This window comes from Trichomycterus rosablanca, chromosome 6 (assembly GCF_030014385.1).
Source record: "Trichomycterus rosablanca isolate fTriRos1 chromosome 6, fTriRos1.hap1, whole genome shotgun sequence".
In the NCBI taxonomy this organism is placed as follows: domain Eukaryota; kingdom Metazoa; phylum Chordata; class Actinopteri; order Siluriformes; family Trichomycteridae; genus Trichomycterus; species Trichomycterus rosablanca.
This window is the reverse complement of record NC_085993.1, coordinates 43933990-43955174: the sequence shown is the minus strand read 5'-3', so window position 1 is coordinate 43955174 and position 21185 is coordinate 43933990. Positions and strand designations below refer to the sequence as shown.

The window sequence follows — 21185 nt, the reverse complement described above, 5'->3', positions numbered from 1 at the left end:
AATAGTCTAATTTTAATTGTTTTGGAATTTTTAGGATCGGAGCCCTAATGCTTCTTCCTGTTATATATCATGACAAAATTACTACTGCCAAATGGGCATAGCTATCCTTAAAGCTCTCCATTTTCTCTTCTTAGCACTGCCCTTTGTTTACTACCCTTCCTTTCTGTATAATCAATCAGTGCAGTAAAGCATATATATCCATGGTAAGCACTAATCCACTAAATAAATCAATACATTGCAATCACAAGAAATGTGAGAAAAGGAAAGGGTGCATTAGAAAAGACTAGGGCTATAATGGCATGCATATTATTACCTTTTTGCTATAAAATGCAATAGTTTGACCATTTTTGGGTTTTAGTTTACTTTGATTTTGGCAAATCACACATTTCAGACATTTATTTTACTTATTTTGTGAAATGGTTTCTTGTTTTTGTCTCTTTAGCTTTTGAGACATGTCCAAATACGGGTACACTTTCAAGTTCTTTGAAGCCCAAACTTGAACTGTGTTTCTATAGTGCCTATTTTTAGGATGGTGTGTGATATTTACATTTACATTAGAGATATTTAGCGACTTACAATGACTCAATACAGTTTGAGCAATTGAGGGTTAAAGGCCTTGCTCAGGGGTTGAACCTGCAACCTTCTGATTACTAGTCCAGTACCACTGAGTTACCACTGCCCTGTATTTGGGACAGTGCCTTTACCAACCGATGTACAGATGTAATTGCAACTGTACCTATTATAGAGTACTACCACACACACAGGTAAAATGGCTATGCTAACTGGCTTTGCTGTTTAAAATGTTTTTGTTTTATGTTTAGTAGAATGTTTGTGTACCTCATTTGCTTAGATTAGACCATTTAAGATATAAGTTCTTATGAAGTTATACTCAGGAAATACTCAGGAATTAAAATTGTATACCATTAAACATATGAATGTTTACAAGATTACTGATAAGTTTTCTTTTGTGCATATGCTGCAACATTTAAATGAACATACAAAATATTCTTTTTATTTTTAACTGCACGCTGTTTTATGAGAAATATGCAATCAGGGAACCGAGAGGTTGCTCTGCCAGCCTTGAATGTATTACTTTTTTCTCAGGAATTGTGAATGAAGCTGTGGGATATTCCGCTAGCACACCAGCGCTGAGGTTCTAAACTCCTCAGTTTGAAACTCGCCGTTGCCACCGGTCGGCTGGGCACCATCTAGCGGGCATAATTGGCAGTTCCTGCAGGGAGGGATGCCGGAATATGTGTGGGCATGGTCTTCAAACACTGTGTAAGGACCCTGATTGGCGGATAAAGGAGTGCATGGGTGGAAAAGGATTCCGTTAAGGGCTGTGCGTGGGTCGGAGGAGCAATATACCCTTCTCAACTGCAAAAAATCGGGGATCCCCAGAAGCGAAAGACTCGGAAGATTGACTACACTAAATTGGGAGAAAATGGGAGGAACAAAATGCATAAAATATAAAAATAAAAATGGGATTTGATTATTTATAAAGCATTTGGGCCATTATGAGCATTTATACTTATTTGGACATCACTAAAAACAATGTAGTGGGGTTTATACAATTATTAGGCATTTTTTAAAGATAAATTGGCATTGTTTCTGCTTTGCTACTCAAATAGCATGGTTTTTATCTCTAATAAAGTTGTAAGGGGTTGTTTAAAAAAAGTATAAACATTAAAATTACTCTTAATTAAACAACAGGTCTTAAAAAGGTCATAAGATTGTTATTGTTCGTTTAAATACATATAAAATGTATATGGCTGTAATTCACTAATTTGTTTAAATCCAGTACCTCATGTGTGCTTTGTGTTGATTATTCTTGAATATGAAAGTGTAAGTGCAAGTGGATTTGACTTTGTGTGTTTTTATATTTGAAAGATCTACCTCAGGAAGTGTTTATGCAAAATAAAAGTATCTGCACCAATGTACACTTTTCATTTTGTGGTGTTTTTGCTTGTTTGTAAGGTTTGTCTTATAGACTGAAATCAAAACTCATTCATTCATCCATCCATTCATTCATTCAATGTCCGTTTTACCACTATTTTATCCTGGTTATGGTCACAATGGGTCTGATCAAGGCAAGAACACCCTGGGCAGGTCACCAGTCCATCACAGGGCAGACACACATTCATACACACTGGACACTTAATAGATCCAATTGGCATTGGACTTTGGAAACCGGAGCACCCCAAAGAAACCGACACTGGGGAGAACATGCAAACTCTACACAGAATGAACTCTTGCCCCCTGACCAGTGAATCAAACCCAGGCCCTTGCGGTGTGATGACAGTGCTACTCACTGCACCACCATGCAGCCAATTAAAATTCAAAGAAACACATTCACACACATTTACACATACTGTATTCTGTTTAACCCACCCCAAAATTCTAATAATATGAATCAATATCATTCATTTATTAATTTATTTTTGGCAAATGCTAGTCTCTGGATAATTTTTTTGTACCAAAGTTTCCTGCCTACGAGTCTTACTCTATCAGCTGCACCTAAATCAATACAAACATTGTATTAAATATTACATAGGGAAATGTATTCAACTGTTCTAAACAAATTTACAATAACATTTATTCTTTTTAAACACATAAAATGTGTCTTGTCATTGTTACATATTTGACTGTCCCTCTGGACAAATCCAGAAACTTCTCTCTTCAGACAATGTAAAAATTTTAGAAACCCCCCACATAGCCCCCAAGGAAACACAGAACTTAAACTGACTTTTACACTCAAACCCCCCACCATGATTTCTACTTTTCTTCTCACCCCCAAAGCTCCTGTGTGTCAGCATGGAGGGTGACAGATGTTCTATTATCTTTAGACCCCTCTGTGTGTCTGTGAATGTGCCTCACACACACTCTGGTACTCACCAAGTCAGTCGCCACTCCTGAAGCATTGCATTAAGGGTGTCGTGCTTTTGTACTTTAATTCTTAACAAGAACACAAACAATCTGAGGATTATTCAATGACTGTAGTTGTTTCATTATTATAGTGTTCGTGTATACTGCATATTCAGATATTCTGCACTTCGAGAAAAGGCAGTTCTTACAATAAAATTTATTTTATATAAACTATTTACAGACAAGTTGGGACATTTTGTGAAATTCAATTAAAATAAGAATATGTTACAGCTTTTTGAAATGATCCACAATAAACGGGTTAATTGGTGACCGATGAAGGGATTGTCATTGTGTAATAACGGAGGATCTACCAAAGGCTCAGTCTTTGAAAGCAAAGATGAATTGCGGCTCACCAGTTTGTGTCACACTTCATGAGAAGGTTGTCAATCAGTTAAAGGGAATTTTCTTAGCAAAAGACTGCAGATAATGTTGATCTTTTTTCCATCTAACATACATAATAATATAAAACTATTCTGGTAATCTATAGATTTAGGAACACTACTGAGGACTGTGGACCTGAGCTCATCTCAGATGGACCAAAGGACAAAAATGGACTAAATTTCTCCTGTCAAAAGTGCAAGATTAGTATCCTTAGTTTCCAAACAAAATGTGTAAGCTATAGGAGGGTTAAGTAAACAAAGTAATTAATGGGCCTCTGTTCTGTATATTTAAGGGTGTTGCAGGCATTAGATTCTAAATGTGGTTATATTTACAAGCTACAACAATGCTGATCAAAAACAACAAGGCAACTATTTTCTTTCTACTTTTGTCAGTTAAATAAGATTCACAAAGTGTCCCAGCTTTTTTTGGAAATGGGGTTTACTACAGTCATAGGAAATGCAGTCTTTAACAGCTAGCTAGTGTGAACTAAATATGACTGGAAGAATATAATGAAAGTTCTTTCCTGTTAGGAAATCAAGCTGCAGATTTTTAAACTAGCCAATGTTTAGTTAAAGAAACTGCAAGACAGACAACTAGCAAGAAATTACAATCGTCAAATGCCAAAATTATAAATAAATAAAAAAAAAATATTTAATATAGTCTTAAAATACCTGACAAGTTAACATATTATTTAGCAAGCTAGCATTAGCAGTGACTATTACAGACATTGAAGATGATTTTTTCCGGTATCCTGTCAGGTTAGCACTAGAAAGAAGGAGCACATACACAGATAAGCCATAACATTAAGACCACATCATTGTTTCTACACTCACTGTCCATTTTATCAGCTCCACTTACCATATAGAAGCACTTTATAGTTTCACAATTACTGTAGTCCATCTGTTTCTCTACATACCTTTTTTGCCTGCTTTCACCCTGTTCTTCAATGATCAGGACCCCCACAGAGCCATGGCTGGATTACTGACCGGGCCAGTGGGGCCAGCGCCCAGGGGCCCTTGAGGTCAGGGGGCCCCGGGGGGGCCCTGGACCAAAACATTTTGCGATGCCTATCAACATTTATGATACAATATATTTTTATTTCCGAGGGCCCTCCATTTTAAGGATCCTCTGACTATTAGGGACTTTGACCCCAGGGCCTCTTGGGGGCCCTAGCCATGCTTTTGGGGCCCCTAGCCATGCTTTTGGGGCCCCTAGCCATGCTTTTGGGCCCTAGCCATGCTTTTGGGCCCTAGCCATGCTTTTGGGCCCCTTATGAAAATGGATGAGGCGTTGTGGCACTGCTCTGACTTCGACTTCTGGCTATTAGGGGTCCTAGGAAAGAGGGGGGCATATTTTTAGAGGGCCCTGGTTATGAGAGCCCCTACCAGGGGGCCCTAGAGAAGAGCAGGGCATACCATTAGAGGGCCCTTGATCACGAGGGCCCTTGATATTGGGCCCTTGACTTCCATAGAAGTCGTTTACCATGGCTCCTTGACTTTCTAGGGACCTACAAATTGCCAGGCAAGCTACCATATTTCATAACAGACGTTTTGTTGCAAATATGCGATTCAGGCCCTTACTTAATGTTTCTGAATTTGTATTGTTTCAAAATTATTATGTTCAATTTCTCTTAAGCGCAGAGACACAAATTAGTTTAGCAATTTAGCAATTATTTAAATTTAAGACAAGCAATTTCAAGCAGTTTGAATGCATACACACACTTAACTGAGCTATTTGATGTTCTTTTCATGCCTGACAATATGTCCAACAGTGAGCTCACTTTAAAGGCTAACTCACTCGCTGCAGCATATCCTTCAGATCTGAACATGAGCCTGGCAGATGAATTGATACAATACAAATCATTCATAACAGAAAAAGAAAAATGTCCTAGTAAAATGCTCAAAACCATGATAAATTTGAATTTACAGTCAACCTTTCCAAATGTCTACATAGCACTTAGACTTTTTTTGACTGTGCCTATCACAAATTGTGAAGGGGAGCGTTCATTCTCCAAACTGGCTCGTATTAAGAATGAACTCAGGATTGGGATGCGCCAAAACCGCCTGAACTCACTGTCACTTCTGGCCATTGAATCAGATTTGGTCAGACAGCTTAATTTTGATGAATTAGTGGATGACTTTGCAAGAAAGAAGAGTAGAAAGAAACTTATATAAAATAGATTCTTGTGTTAGGGTTAGTTATTGACAGGTTGTTTAATGTATTAATTTATTTATGTTTTTGGAGGGGTGGGGGGGCGCGTGGTGGGGGGGGGGGGGGTTGTGGTGCCCTGGGCAACTCTTTGCCCAGGGGCCCAGACTATCCTTAATCTGTCCTTGCACAGAGCAGGTATTATTTAGGTGGTGGATTATTCTTAGCACTGCAATGACACTGACATGGTGGTGGTGTGTTAGTGTGTGTTGTGCTGGTATGAGTGGATCAGACACAACAGCGCTGCTGGAGTTTTTAAATACTGTGTCCACTCAATATCCACTCTATTAGACACTCCTGCCTGGTTGGTCAACCTTGTAGATGTAAAATCAGAGACAATCACTCATCTATTGCTGTTGTTTGAGTTGGTCATCTTCTAGACCTTCATCAGTGGTCACGGGGCACTGTTGGCTGGATATATCTTTGGTTGGTGGACTATTCTCAGTCCAGCAGTGACAGTGATCCACTCATACCAGCACAACACATACTAACACACCAACACCATGTCAGTGTCACTGCAGTGTTGAGAATGATCCACCACCTTAATAATACCTGCTCTGTAGTGGTCCTGTGGGGGTCCTGACCATTGAAGAACAGCATGAAAGGGGGCTAACAAAGCATGCAGAGAAACAGATGGACTACAGTCAGTAATTGTAGAACTACAAAGTGCTTCTATATGGTAAGTGGCGCTGATAAAATGGACAGTGAGTGTAGAAACAAGGAGGTGGTTTTAATGTTATGGCTGATCAGTGTACATATTAGCTAGCTGACTAACAAAAACTAGGAACACAGCTGAAAGTATGTTTACACGAATATTATAGAATATTATGACACCCCTCCCCCAATCCAAATAAAACACCAGCACACATTTATAACTGGAAGGCTGCTTTATTGTTTGGAAAAAGGTTTCGTGCTCAAATGAAGACAATCTTTCACTGATCAATCTTTCTTCTCACTAAGCTGTTGTGCAACACTCTCTTCTTTTCAACATCAGTGTCAAAGGATGAAAACATTGCCAACCGAGGAGCACTTTTCAAATAATTTATATAAGCTAATTAAAGAAACAGCATTCGTCATGGTACAAAAATAAAATAAAGAAGATAAATAAGATAAACATTTTTAAAAATGAGCAGAAGCTGAGCACAGAAGGCAGACTGCTTATCTCTCCACAGACACAAACCATTAAGATTCACAGAGTGAGCACTTCAGACTGTAGAAACACTACAAAGTGAGCACTCACATCACTTATCTGCCTCATACTATACTACAACCTCAGAGGATGAAATCAAGCTGATGCCAGTTAAGAGTTTTCTTTATGGACGTCTCAGACGTCCTACTTTAGTGCTCATTTTAAACAAGCTCCACTTGTTTGGGAGAATTTAATTCAAGTCATTGAATTTTTTAAAAATAAAATAGGCAGCGAAAGGCACCTGAAACTAACACAAACGACATCTGAAACAAGAACAGAAAGCTTAAATAAAAGGTTACAATACAAATTGCATTGCTGTGTATATCAGTGAAAAAGCTATACTCTATTAGAGCTGCGTCTCACACATAAACAGACACACACACAAGCTAAATCACACACAAACACACACAAACTCTGGTTGAACCATCATGACTTTTAACATGTACACCAGTAAATATAACCTGTTTAGATGCGTGTTTGTTTGTGTGTGTGCGTATGTGCGTGTGTGTGTGTGTGTGTGTGTGTGTGTGTGTGTGTGTGTCTGTGTGTGTTGTGAAGGGAGGCCGCTTTGCACAGGCACACAGGACGTAGGTAGAAAATGAAGTGCTGGTAATGCATTCCCCTCTCGAATACAGGCAACATAAGCAGCTAATAGTTAACCATGCACTAAGCATTAGACCCACACACACCCACCCACACACTCACACACACACACACACACACACACACACACACAAACATGCACAGTGTGTGGGTCAGGCCAGAGTTTTGGTTGTTCACTGAACATATTGCACAAAAGAAGAAGAAAAAAATGTGAGTAAAGGACAGTCATTGATGCTTCTCCTCCACTGCAAGCAGAGGTCAACTCAGTGGAGGAAAGTAGTTTAATATCTGATAAATATATACATATGTATATGTATATATATATATATATATATATATATAAATGTATATGTGTATGTATACACACATATATATACATATGTGCATATCCATATAGATACATTTGCAGTATAGCTATATATATGCATTGATCTCTATATAAATTTACATACTTTTTTGCATTTTAATATATATTTGTATTAGGTTCCTCTCTTTAATGTGAAAAATCTTCTCCTTCTAACAAATATTTCACAGTCTACCAAGTGAGACCTGGGAAATGAGTGAAGCCGTTCTATTCTGGTTATTATTTCTCTTCAGGATTAGATTAATAGCAGTAGTTTTTATGTATTTCTGTATTCACACAAAACTATGCATGCTTTTTAAAATAAAATTATATATTACAGTATTTATAGACTATTAAAAAGATTCATTCTTAACTTTTCAGCTTTTTGTGCCATTTGCAACATAGCCTGTACTGTACAATAGTTTTTTTAGTTATTTATTTTTTTTAGTTTGTTTTAAAACTAATGCATGATTTGTACTTGTATTGTGTATACAGCATATTCAGAATGGCTGTGGAAGTGTTAATGGTAGTTTGATTGTTAGTTTTGCTGAGTGGGCTTTTTGGTTTTTTTTAACACCCTCACTGATCACACATGTAGCATCTTGACTTGAATTTGGGCTGAGTCACATTGTGTGAGCTTATAGGCTTTATTTTGTGTTATATGCCTAGCTCAGATATTTAAAAAAGCATAGATTAACCAGGGCAAGGTATCTTTTAACGTAGTGAGCAATGGTAAGTGATATCTGATCGACAGCCTGAGTCAAGTCTAATCTCAGTTCATTTTCTGCTTTGAGAAAAAGCCACAACTTTTCTTCCAACATTTATTGTTTAGATCTTTCCTCTTCAGTTTAAACACTCAAGCGGTGTGAGCATTTTGGCTTGGTGTCTTTTAGCCCTACAGCTTTGCATTTTCTAGTTGAGACGGAAAGACGAATCTTTAAAAAAATAGGGGAATTCATTCAGCATCAGTCTTTCTGAAAGCATAAAAACAGTAGGATTGGCACTCCCATTCTGCCTCTGAGACATCCTACAAATGTTCAGAACACACACTGAATTGCAAGGCTAACCTCTTTGGCTTCTAATTTGATAGCTGTGACTACCTGATTTATGCTCCGTCAGTTTTTCTCTTCAACATTCTCCAATGACATTCATCACTGCCTCACCCACAATCATACTGTTCAAAAGATGTGAATGCTTTATACAGTACATTCAGGGTGTGATCTCCACTTGATACAGACAGAAAACAGATACAGCAGCAAAACTCCCAAAATAATTCAGTAATGTAGTTGTCGAAAACAAAAATCTTGTTACAACATTTTAATACATGGTTTTACAGTGTTATCATAATTCTACCTCAGATGATGCTCTGAAATATAACCCGAAATGCTACACCTCTAGGTCTCCACCTTATAAAATCTAAAGGGACCCGTGCTATAGGCAAGGTAAGCAATATTGCTGTACACAAATAAAGAAAAAATAAGATTCAGAATTCACTTTTTCACAATCATTTTCCATTTCCAGACCCACACACATTCTACTATGTAATTTCTTCATTCATAATCTCCTGAGCAGCAAAAATGGGATGTTTTTTTAGTCCTGTTAACCTCACACTGCTATTGGTCACTTACTGGTTATAGGCTCTCGATAGCTACTAAAGCCAAAACCTAAAGATGTTCTATTTTGTAGTGTCTCTATTTTTAGTAAAAAACAAAAGGACACGCTGCAATTCAGTGTCTTTAGCCAATTAACTTTCAATGCCATCAAGAATTTACTTGATAATAATACATTTCTAGATCATTCCTGATAATAAATTTAGCCAGTGGACAGCCTTTAATGTGTAGTCAAGCCACTGTGGTGGACTGTATTAGTGTCTTGTGGACTATGATATTTCATGCAAGTTTTCTGATCAAAACATGCCATCATGCAAGTAATTTCTATGCATTGAACAAGCACAATAATTTAGTATTGATTTGGAAAGTAGTATCGGAGGCCTGATATTTGCCCCTATCTTATCAGTGTGAGAGCCCATGTAGAAAAAAGCCATTTAATGCAAGTATAACAAAGACATGATGACATAGTTACTGAGAGTGACATGGGCAAAATGTTGAATGTTGTTTTTTTTGTTGTTGTTGTTCCTCCCCCTTTCCTTTTTTGCCTCTCAAATAATGTGAAGATCATGTAAAGTATATTTAATGCTGAAGAACAAAGCTACCATTTGAATCAGCCAAGCTCTAAATTTTGTACATCGCGCTTCACTGCTCCCTGCTTAGTCTCACAATGATTTTAAAGTTATATAAACGCATAAGCAAAATGAAATGGCGCAGATTGTTCTGCTGTTCGTATTTGGAAGCTGATTGTTCCATGATAAGCAGCGTTCATTTCCTTTATGGAAATTCCATAGGTGCACAGCATAAGCAAGGAATTCTCCGGATGTGGGGAATACCATGCTGCAAATACTCACAGGAGTAATGAGTTCCAGCCTGAAGTGCAGTATAGCCCTCTAATACACAAAATCAAGTATCGACCCTTTGTGAAATACTTATCTGATTTTTTTTTTTTTTACATTTTCAAGTTTTGATGCAACAGTGTCACACAGGAAGCTGATTATGTTTGGTTTAAGTCAAGCTTGAGGAAACCCCACGGTTTCCATACACCTGTGAAGTTTGTAAACATATTTTTTTCTAATTCTTGCATTTTTTTTTATATCATTTCTTACTTGCAAATGAAATCTGTACATCTGTGTAATTTGATTGAGGGTTTCCACTTGTTTTGCTAAAAGTTGCAGTTTGTTATTTATATACTATGACTGTTAGTGTTCATGTGTTTCACTGCTGCAGCCTCAGCACTTGGATTCCCTGACGGCTTTTTGTTTTCGGCCCCTCTCCTTGCGACCTTTTTCGTCATTGTTGTCATCCTGCTTCTCCTTCTCAGGCTTGGTCACGCTGTTGTAGGATGGCAGAGATGCGGTAGAGGGTGTACCCTCTTTCTTCTCCTGATTTGTCCCTCCATTTTCTAGCTTGTTGTTGGCAGGCCGGCGTTTGCACACAAAGCCCCGGCGTGCAAGATGGGCACGGTAGGCTCTCTGAATCAGCAAGGCTGAGACCTCTTCCTGCTTCCGGCGCAGTGTGGTGGTGATGGGTTCATATGACACTTTGGAAGGATTTGCTGCCACAAAGCGCTCCTCCATCTGCTGGCGCATCATGTCCAGATCTCCGCTGTCACCCAGTACCCGCTTGGTAAAGGCAAAAAGGATGTCCAAACAGTGGATACGATCACCACTGACCATGGGTAGGTCCATGGCAATCAGTTCAATGATATTGGGCTTAGGCACGCGTAGCGGGTGCTCCAGTGTGTCAGCAAAGTCAGGCAACTTGGCAAAGGTGATAAACTGACATGCGTCTGGGTCAAACTTTTCCCAGATCTCATAAAACGACTCAAAGTCATCCTCACACAATGGATCAGCGCTCTCCTCTGTGGCCACGCTGAAGTTCTCCAAGATAATAGCAATGTACATATTTACCACAATCAGGAAGGATACAATAATGTACATAACAAAGAAGAAGATTCCCACAGAAGGGTTACCACAGTTCCCCCTTACTGTAGTTCCTGGGTTTTCCATTTCAGGCTTGCAGTCAGGAGGGTAGTTGAGGATGGGCGCAAGCAAGCCATCCCAACCTGCTGAAGTGGTGATCATGAACAAGATTATCATACTGTTACCGAAGGTTTCGAAGTTGTACAAGTCATCGATGCCAAGCTCCCTTTTCACGTATGCAAAATTGGACATGCCAAATATAGAGAAGATGAACATGACCAGAAAAAGCAATAGACCAATGTTGAACAATGCAGGAAGTGACATCATCAAGGCAAACAGTAAAGTCCGGATACCCTTGGCCCCCTTGATTAAACGCAGAATACGTCCGATTCGAGCCAGACGGATCACCCTGAACAGAGTAGGTGACACAAAGTACTTCTCGATCAGGTCTGCCAGGAACATACCTAGGATATGAGAATAGCATAGAAACAACTGTCAACATCTGTCAGGTCTATGGGACTTTTTTTCATTTTTGATCAATTTTTAATCACTTTCATGAACCACTTTATCCTGGTTATGGTCGTTCAGGGTCCGGTTCCACTAGGAAACACTGGGTTCAAGGCACAAATACCTTGTATAGGTTGCCAATCCATGGTCATACCCTCAGACATAGCCAATTGTCTGTGTAGATGACCACAACCACTGAAATCGGGGTTTAAATCTTAGTGGTGGTGGTCTAACGTAATAGACCACTGTGCCACCCAAGCACCGTTTATGGAACATGTGACTAAGAAAATACACCGATTAGGCATTACATTATGACCACCTCCTTGTTTCTACACTCACTGTCCATTTCATTAGCTCCACTTACCATAAAGAAGCACTTTGTAGTTCTACAATTACTGACTGTAGTCCATCTGTTTCTCTGTATACTTTTTAAGCCTGCTTTCACCCTGTTCTTCAATGGTCAGGACCCCCACAGGACCACTACAGAGTAGGTATTATTTGGGTGGTGGATCATTCTCAGCACTGCAGTGACACTGACATGGTGGTGGTGTGTTAGTGTGTGTTGTGCTGGTATAAGTGGATCAGACACAGCAATGCTGATGGAGTTTTTAAACACCACACTGTCACTGCTGGCCTGAGAATAGTCCACCAACCAAAAATAACCAGCCAACAGCGCCCCGTGGGCAGCATCCTGTGACCACTGATGAAGGTCTAGAAGATGACCAACTCAAACAGCACCAATAGATGAGCGATCGTCTCTGACTTTCCATCTACAAGGTGGACCAACTAGGTAGGAGTGTCTAATACAGTGGACAGTGAATGGACACGGTATTTTAAAAACTCCAGCAGCGCTGCTGTGTCTGATCCACTCATACCAGCACAACACACACTAACACACCACCACCATGTCAGTGTCACTGCAGTGCTGAGAATGATCCACCACCCAAATAATACCTGCTCTGTGGTGGTCCTGTGGGGGTCCTGACCATTGAAAAACAGGGTGATAGCAGGCTAAAAAAAGTATGCAGAGAAACAGATGGACTACAGTCAGTAATTGTAGAATTACAAAGTGCTTCTATATGGCAAGCAGAGCTGATAAAATGGACAGTAAGTGTAGAAACAAGGGGGTGGTCATAATGTTATGCCTCATCGGTAAATATTAATACATGTTTCCCCTGGTCTTTAAATCTTGATTATTAGATGATTAACACACCCACTTAGACCCTCATACATAATGCATGATTAAAAGAAATTTAGGAATTGTACCATCTACTGTTTATAATATCATTAACAGGTTTAAATCATCACATGTTTTATGTTTTAATCACAAGTTTCTGTATCAGTTTCAATATGTTAGTTTTGCTGATAGATGTTTATCAATAAATGTAATCAATAAATTTAAATACATTTTACTGTAGAGGATATGTTTTATCTTATTTTACTTACAAAGTCAACAAAACATGGAATTTGACCTGGGGTGTACAAACTTTTGCACAAGACTGTATGGAACTAGCATACTATTATATAAATTAGAATAACATGGCAGCCTTTTTGCATAACATGAGATGTGATCATTACTTCAATACACTTCATTCCATTTTACTCACCCACAATTGACAGAATCACCACAACACAGTCGAAGATGTTCCAGCCATTAGTGAAGTAGTAATGTCGTAGTGCAAAGAGCTTAAGCACAAACTCCCCAGTAAAGACCACAATAAAGACAAAGTTCACCCAGTAAAGAATATTTTCTGTCTCGTCTGATTGGTCATCTGTTTCCACCATCATAGTGACCATATTAAGACAGATTAGGATCATGATTGATATGTCAAAAGCTTGTTGTGTGACAAAGTCGAACACCATTCCCTGGATGATGTTCTGAAAAAAAGAAGGAAGTGGGATGTAAGCCAAACATAACCATAAATTATTATTTATGCTGTGACTTATTAATCACTACAACCCAGCGCGTCCACTTCGCTCACAAGATGCAGGGTTACTTATAGTTCCTAGAATTAAAAAGATCACGGCTGGTGGAAGAGCATTTTCTTACAAAGCTCCACAACTTTGGAATAATCTTCCTGCCTCTGTTCGGGATTCGGACACAGTCTCAATGTTTAAGTCTAGACTGAAAACATATTTATATTCTCAGGCTTTTGATTAGTATAGACAGAGGTGCAGAGCTTGGGGGTTCTTGGTCATAGAAACTTGTGGTGATCAGGGATGTTGGGTTGCTGTCGTTCTGCCTCTCTTGTCCGATCACTCAGGTTTGGGTAGGGGAGGTGGACGCTGATGTCCTGTGAAAGCCTTCATGACCTTGTTACCTGCTCGCTCTCCCTTTTAGTTATGCTGTAATAATTTGGGCTGCCGGAGTCTAAAACTCTCTGTAAAACTGTTTTACTCAACTAGCATTGTACATTATTTAATTACATTCTCTGTTGTTTTACCCCGAGGGCATTCTGATGGAAACCTGTTTACCCGCCAAGGTTAAGGATTGAAGTCGAGACTGCAGTGCCAACGATGCTGCTCCTGCCGGATGTGACGGGTCTGGCGTAATTGCACCAAGAATGACAAGAACTCACTACAGACTTTATTGAAGACTAGACCGAATAACAACTCTATTATTATTATTTATTTATTTATTGCCAGTTACAACTTTTAGTTCATTTAATTCTGTGTTTGTCTGATTTGTGTAAATCCTATTTATTTAAAGTATCCTTCAGACCACCCAAGAAGGATGGGCCCTGCTGAGTCTGGTTCCTCTCAAGGTTTCTTCCTGTAATTTTCAGGGAGTTTTTCCTTGCCACAGTCGCCGTCAGCTTGCTCAACAGGGGTTTTTGGTCCTGGATTTTGTAAAGTTGCTTTGAGACAATGTCTATTGTAAAAAGCTCTATATAAATAAAGTTGACTTGACTTGACATAAACATGATTTGTATATATATATATTAGGGCTGTCGAAGTTAACGCGATAATAACGCATTAACGCAATCTCAATTTAACGCGATTAAAAAAAATAGTGCCGTTAAAGCAAATTCTAGTTCATGTTGAGACTTGACTGGTAGAAAAAACGTTTTAATGTCGGACTTGCCACCGTTGTTTATTTGCGGTTTGTTAAAATAATATAACCAAGCGTTGTAGTGATGCACTTGCATAATAAATAAATAAATAAATACACGGTATATTCACAAGTTGTCGGGAGCAAAACACTTTATTACTTCTTCTGTTATTGTACCGAATACCGGACAGCTGAGTCAAGCACGCTAGTCCATAAACTATGGAAGCCCCAAAGGGTCAAAACACACTCACTTCGTGTAGAAACGTCCATACTACAGTATATACAGTATATGTATGTATTTGCATATGTGTACTTGAGTATGTGTGTATGTATTTGCATATGTGAATATGTATGTATATGGGTATTTACATGTGTGAATATGTATGTATATGGGTATATATGTGCATGTACTGTATATATGTGGCTATATTGGCCTAATTGTGCAATATTGTCACGTCACTTTACTATTTAATAATCTGATAGTTTAATTACTATTCAATATTTACACTAGCAATATACCTTATGCATCATTACAGTTATTCATTTTATGTAAATAACAAGAAAGACTCGGTTCTATTTTTATTTTCTGTTTGCTTTTGTACTGTTAATTATTTGTTGTATTATGCTACTGGGGCTTTAATTTCCTTCAGGATCAATAAAGTATCTATCTATCTATCTATCTATCTATCTATCTATCTATCTATCTATCTATCTATCTATCTATCTATCTATCTATCTATCTATCTATCTATCTATCTATCTATCTATCTATCTATCTATCTATCTATCTATCTATCTATCTAAAACCAGTCACGATACAACCACAGAAAAGTCTGTTACAAAAACTCCCTTACAGTTTTCTCTTGTCCCAGCAGTTTTTAACATAAGTACATTTAGCATAAAATGTGTTCACCATTTTAATTGTAACATTTCACTTAAAAATGCTTCTTTTCTATCAGATTTACAGTTTTTTTTTTAATGCGATTAATCGCGATTAACTACATGAAATTCTGAGATTAATCGCGATTAAAAAATTTAATCGTTTGACAGCCCTAATATATATATATATGTTGTATGGTGTCGTTTTTGACAGTGTCATACCTGAGGTCTAGGAATGGGCTTCTGGGGTTTCTTTGAGCCCAGTTTCTTCATAGCATTGTAGTACTTCTTTTGTTCTTCTGTCATGAAGATATCCTGGCCTCCAAAGTATAAAGACAATATAAAACTGGTTACAATTTGAATTGGTTATAAATTCTATTTTAATGTCACAGTTTAAAAATCAAACTTAAAGTTTTCTGTCATAAGGATTGTACAAAAAGCCACAAAATGCAAGCAGTGGCAACATTTGGGTTTCTTGAACTGATTAGCTTCCATTAATCGATAAAAAAAGTCCTTTAATAATAAATACTTATGAGCTTAGAACTAGTGAAAACTGTTTTTTGTTGTAAAAGCTACTTGTTTGTAGTGCATGCATGCACAGTCTTTGACTATTTAAAAGGTACATATGAAGAATGATATTGTATGTAGATAAATTACATGATATCAGTACAAACAATGGTCATGCATCAGGGAGAAGAGCACTTATCTTTTTCTTTTGTTGGTTGAAGTTGTCAATGATAACACCAATGAAGAGATTAAGTGTAAAGAAGGAGCCAAAGATGATGAAGATGACAAAATATATGTACATGTAGATGTTGATTTCATATTGAGGTTGGTCTTCAACCTGTAAATAATGCAAGCAAATAATTAACTAAATAACAACAGTGCACACCAGAGGTGTGAGCAACGAGATACTTTTACTGCATTACATTTATATAAAAGAGTATATAAAGAGTACAAAACTGCACAACCTACCAGAGCAGTTTTTATTGGGTATTTTTTTAAATCCAGGTTAAAATCTTAGATGTTTAAATGTTTAAATGTTTATGTTTAAATCTAACATAATAAACCACTGTGCCACCCAAGCACCACTTATGGAACATGTGACTAAGAAAATAAACACTAATGCATGTTTATCCTGGTCTTAAAATTTTGATTATTAGATGATTAACACACCAACTTAGACCGTCACAACTCAGGAGCCAAAAAAATCAACGTATTAACTGTACAAAACAAGTGATGCTATTGTAATTGGATAAAAAGGGACCTTTACATAAGGCTCAGTCCTTCAGCTGCAAGCCTTTTATATTTATATTAAATTATTTTTATGTTTGTATTAAATGAAAAATGTAATTCTGTGTAATCAGTAACATGCCAATTTTGTATTTATTTTACTACATACTTTCTTATTGTTACCTGAATGTTAATTGTATTTAATTGAATTAACTTCTAGTTACTTATAACATTTTTAAGATGGGGTAAATAATGTAATATACTGTATAATAATTCATACTACAAAATGACAAAAGAAAATGCCTGTTAAAGCACTTTTCTAAACTGTATTACATGAAAAGTAAATTATATTTCTTGACAAATATATATTTATATGGCATAAACTGCTATAACTGAAATATAATCGTAAATCATCTCACAGACCAATCAGATTTTTTATTTTACCTTTCTAGAATCCACAGCTGCATACATGATGTCCATCCAGCCTTTGAATGTGGCCTAACCAAAGAAAAGGAAGAGTGGAGTAATTACATTGGGTGCTAAATTCTTGCTTGTCAGATGCTTTGCTTTCTACAAACATTTCTGTTAACACAACCAGGAACTCTTCCAGGATTTTTTTCTTATGACCATTTAGCAGAAAAATTATTTGCTTTGGATTCACAGCATTAGTCACAAAATAAAGTAAATAAAATAATACGCACCACTTGTAAGAGTGCCAGGTACCCAGCACCCACATTATCAAAGTTGATCTTGACATTTTTCCAGCGAACTTCAGTGTGATTTGCATTGATGAGCGCAAAACATTCTGTTCTATTGTTGACCACATCGATTTGGAAGTATTCCTCTGATGTCTCATTGAAGCAAAAGTAGTACTTTCCGGCAAACATATTGACCCCCATAATACTAAAGATGAGCCAGAAGATCAAACACACCAACAACACATTCATGATGGAGGGGATAGCTCCGACCAGAGCGTTCACCACAACCTAACAAAGAGAGAGAGAGGTAGAAGGAAACAGAGGACAAAAAGAAACAGGACTGAGAGAAAAGCACAAATAATGAAAATGTGCCACATCACGAATGAATGTTTACCTCCTACTGCTGTGGTAAAGCAAAAAGTAATCTTAATAGGACACCAGTTCGAGTGCTAGAGTGCCTCGAAACAGAATTTAACTCCCAATCCCTTTTTCATTTTCATTTAAGTCTCAGCCTGGGATTTGCAATAATTTTACAAGTACATTTTATTTTCATAGTAAAGCCTCCAAAATAATGACAATTGTATATATTTACAATATAAAAAATGTCCCCATTCTCTTGTTTACTACTTGGTAAAGCCACATTTGACAGGTTTTACAGACACCTGTAAAAAGTCTTACTTAAAATCTTGCTTAATCTTACTTAAAATTTGTGCTAGTAAAATTTTGGTCAGTGCCTCCTAACAAAGTTGATGTTCTTTAAAGTGCAAATGCTTTAAAAATACATGCAGATGGATGGTGTAGCATGGATCTGTCTCTTGTCTTTTTGGCTTTCTTTTTTCTTGGCAACGTTTTTGCTTTTTTGCATTATGGTTGTTCGTGGCATCTTATGGTGTCAGAAGGGGCATGCACTGGACAGCAAGGAATCTTACCCTCATGCCCTCAAATCGGGACAAAGCTCTCAGGGGCCTGAGGGCTCTCAAAGTTCTCAGAGACTTAATAGGGCCCAAGTCTGAGTATCCCAGTGCATTAGCTATAAGGCTCACTATTGACACCTACACAAAGAGAAAGCACAGGAAAGAAGAGAGACAAAAAAGAGAGAGGAAGAGAAGAAAAAGACAGTAAAAGAAAGTGTTAAAACTTTAGAAAGAATGAGCAGCCTATAAGTTTAAATGTTCTGGATACTAAAATCTATGTAACAAATGTGTGCTTTAATTAGTAAAGGTGCGTTTGTCTATGAATGTTTATTTGTGAGGATTCACACAAAGAGAGAAAAGAAGAGAGAATACAAGGTTAAACAGGGGATAGTGGATGCCTCAAGCTTTCCCCCTTATTCATTCTTAAGGTCTGATTTGTATTTTGCAGATGAACAAAGCTTGAAAGCAGATAACACCACACCTGGAAGAAAACATGTGTCTAATATATTAGTAAAGAGAAAGACAAAGGAAATGTTAAAAGAAGAGGAACAGAGATGTGCACAAACTTACAATCACATCTAAAATACCTTTAACAAACTAAATTCACAAAATACATACATACATACATACAGTACACACATAACAGCACTGAGAAATTAGGGAAGAGGGTCAAGGAGAAAGAACTGGTCCTGTAAGAAAGAGTCCTAACAGTAGCCTTACCCTTGCCCCTTATACCCCTCATAGCCTCAGTGCCTCTGGATCCATCAGAGCTAAAGAAAATCAAGGTTACAATCAACTGTCAGAGACATGAACACTATTAATCTTTATTCAGCATTCTTACATTGCCAAAATATTGGCTCCCTTGCATTTTATAAAAACATGTACCCCTATCTTTTACAAACAAGATACAAAAAGGCCAAATTGGACTTTCCCAAATGGCATGTTGACACAGTCCTTCCGGGAGAATGTGCTTAGAACAGATAAACGATATTACAGCTGTCACATTAGCTTTGTTTACTGGAGACAAAATTAAGCTTTCATACAACAGAACACAACACCTACTGTAAAACACGAATGAGGCTAAATAATGTTTTTGGGTTGCTTTGCTGCCTTAGGTCCATTGTGCCCTGAAACTGTACAGGTTACAATTAAGTTACTATTAAAGTTCCATAAAGTGGAATGTACAGCCAAGCGTGAAAAGAGCTGAAGCTTGCAGCTGGAAGACAGCACTCCTCAAATTTGATAGGAGTGCTGTTTACCAGTTAGTTTACCAGTTAACCAAATTCAGTTATCAATTTGGTTCAATTTTACTGGTCACGTTCAGGAATGATTACTGCAAGAACCATGAATTCTGCTCTCTATCAAAAAAATGTTACAGAAAAATGTCTGCCCATCAACTCATGACCTAAAGCTCAAGCGAGGGGTGCTCGGGTGGTGCAGTGGTAAAACATGCTAGCATATCTTGAACTCACAAGTTCAAATCTCAGTCCTTATACTGCTAGGTTCCCACCTAATGAACTGCTGCAATTACGACCTTCCTGTATGTAAAACTGATTCCCATACGAACTTGGATCGTGGCTGTGAAAAGAAGGAAGGGACGAGGGACAGTCACAGCTCTCCTCTGTCAGCATTAGATTTGGAAGGGGGGTACTTTTTCACATGTGTGATATAGGTTTTGAGTAAATCTTTATCTATAATGAATGGTATTGTCATGTAAAAGCTGCCTTTTGTGTTAGTTTGTGTTGTCTTTTTCTTATTACAATTCTTTGGAAGATCTGAAACATTTAAAAGTGACAAATGCAACAAAAAGTGAAATAAATAATAAAGAAAGAGCTGTTAAACATTTTACCAGTGTTGTGCCAAAAGCTTGTTGTTTCTCAACTATATCAAAATGCTAGAGTAGCTGTATGTGTATTAACCTGATATTAAAAAATCTCAAATTAAGAACAAAGATGTTTGTGTTACAATAATTTACATGAATTACACAGAAAAAGAGAAGTTTGCAAAACCCATTGAAATTCTAGGACTGCCATGACATACACGTTCATTACAAGTCTAAAAAAATCTCTTTATATTGTGGGAAAAAAACAAGAATGTTAGATAACAGTCTGTAACACTGTTGACTAGCTTTAGGAAATGTTTAACAGAAACACAAAAAAAGAAGAAACCTGAACCTACACAGTGAAAGAAAGCTGCTAAGCCGAGGATTTTTACTAAAAACACACAGGCATGGCTAATATCAAGTGAATGTTGGCATTGTGCTAGCTGGTGTTTGCTAATCAGTATCTCTGCTATTCACTGCAAATTAGCAGTTAAGTCATGTCAATATTCTTTAAGGGTTAAAGTCACAGAATGCTAATCCTACAAACCTACAACAAATAGTAATGAAAAGCACAACATTTAATTTAATTTTAAGTAATTATAATCAAGTATAATTGATCAATTATGAAATCACCAGGAACATATACCAAGCTAACTCCAAAGCAGAAAGCATGCTGTAATACTAGAATCTACCAACATAGCTTTAGATACAAACACTGACAAAACATTACTTTGGTTAATAATATTTAAAATGTTTTTTATTACTGGCTGTTTTAGTCTTGGACAGGATGTTCTGAAGAAACACTATCCACAGGGTTGCCAGGAGTCCGAGTTGACTTGACAACACTTCATAATATTTTAAGTCTTAAGTTCTCTTTAAAGTATTGTAGCGTCGGCACA

General features: G+C 37.4%; 1 protein-coding gene across 1 annotated transcript in view; it reads right to left on the bottom strand.

The window, feature by feature from the left end:
• Positions 1-10096: 10096 nt before the first annotated feature.
• The window catches only part of scn8ab (sodium channel, voltage gated, type VIII, alpha subunit b), an 84732-nt gene continuing 73643 nt past the window's right edge, over positions 10097-21185 (bottom strand). Inside the window, exons 21-27 of the mRNA XM_062997949.1 lie at positions 18480-18602; positions 17554-17838; positions 17297-17350; positions 16326-16463; positions 15842-15946; positions 13296-13566; positions 10097-11645 (exon numbers count right to left, since the gene is read on the bottom strand). Of these exons, the coding sequence (XP_062854019.1) occupies positions 10489-11645; positions 13296-13566; positions 15842-15946; positions 16326-16463; positions 17297-17350; positions 17554-17838; positions 18480-18602 (2133 nt within the window). The 3' untranslated portion in view covers positions 10097-10488. The remainder of the gene's footprint in view (positions 11646-13295; positions 13567-15841; positions 15947-16325; positions 16464-17296; positions 17351-17553; positions 17839-18479; positions 18603-21185) is intronic.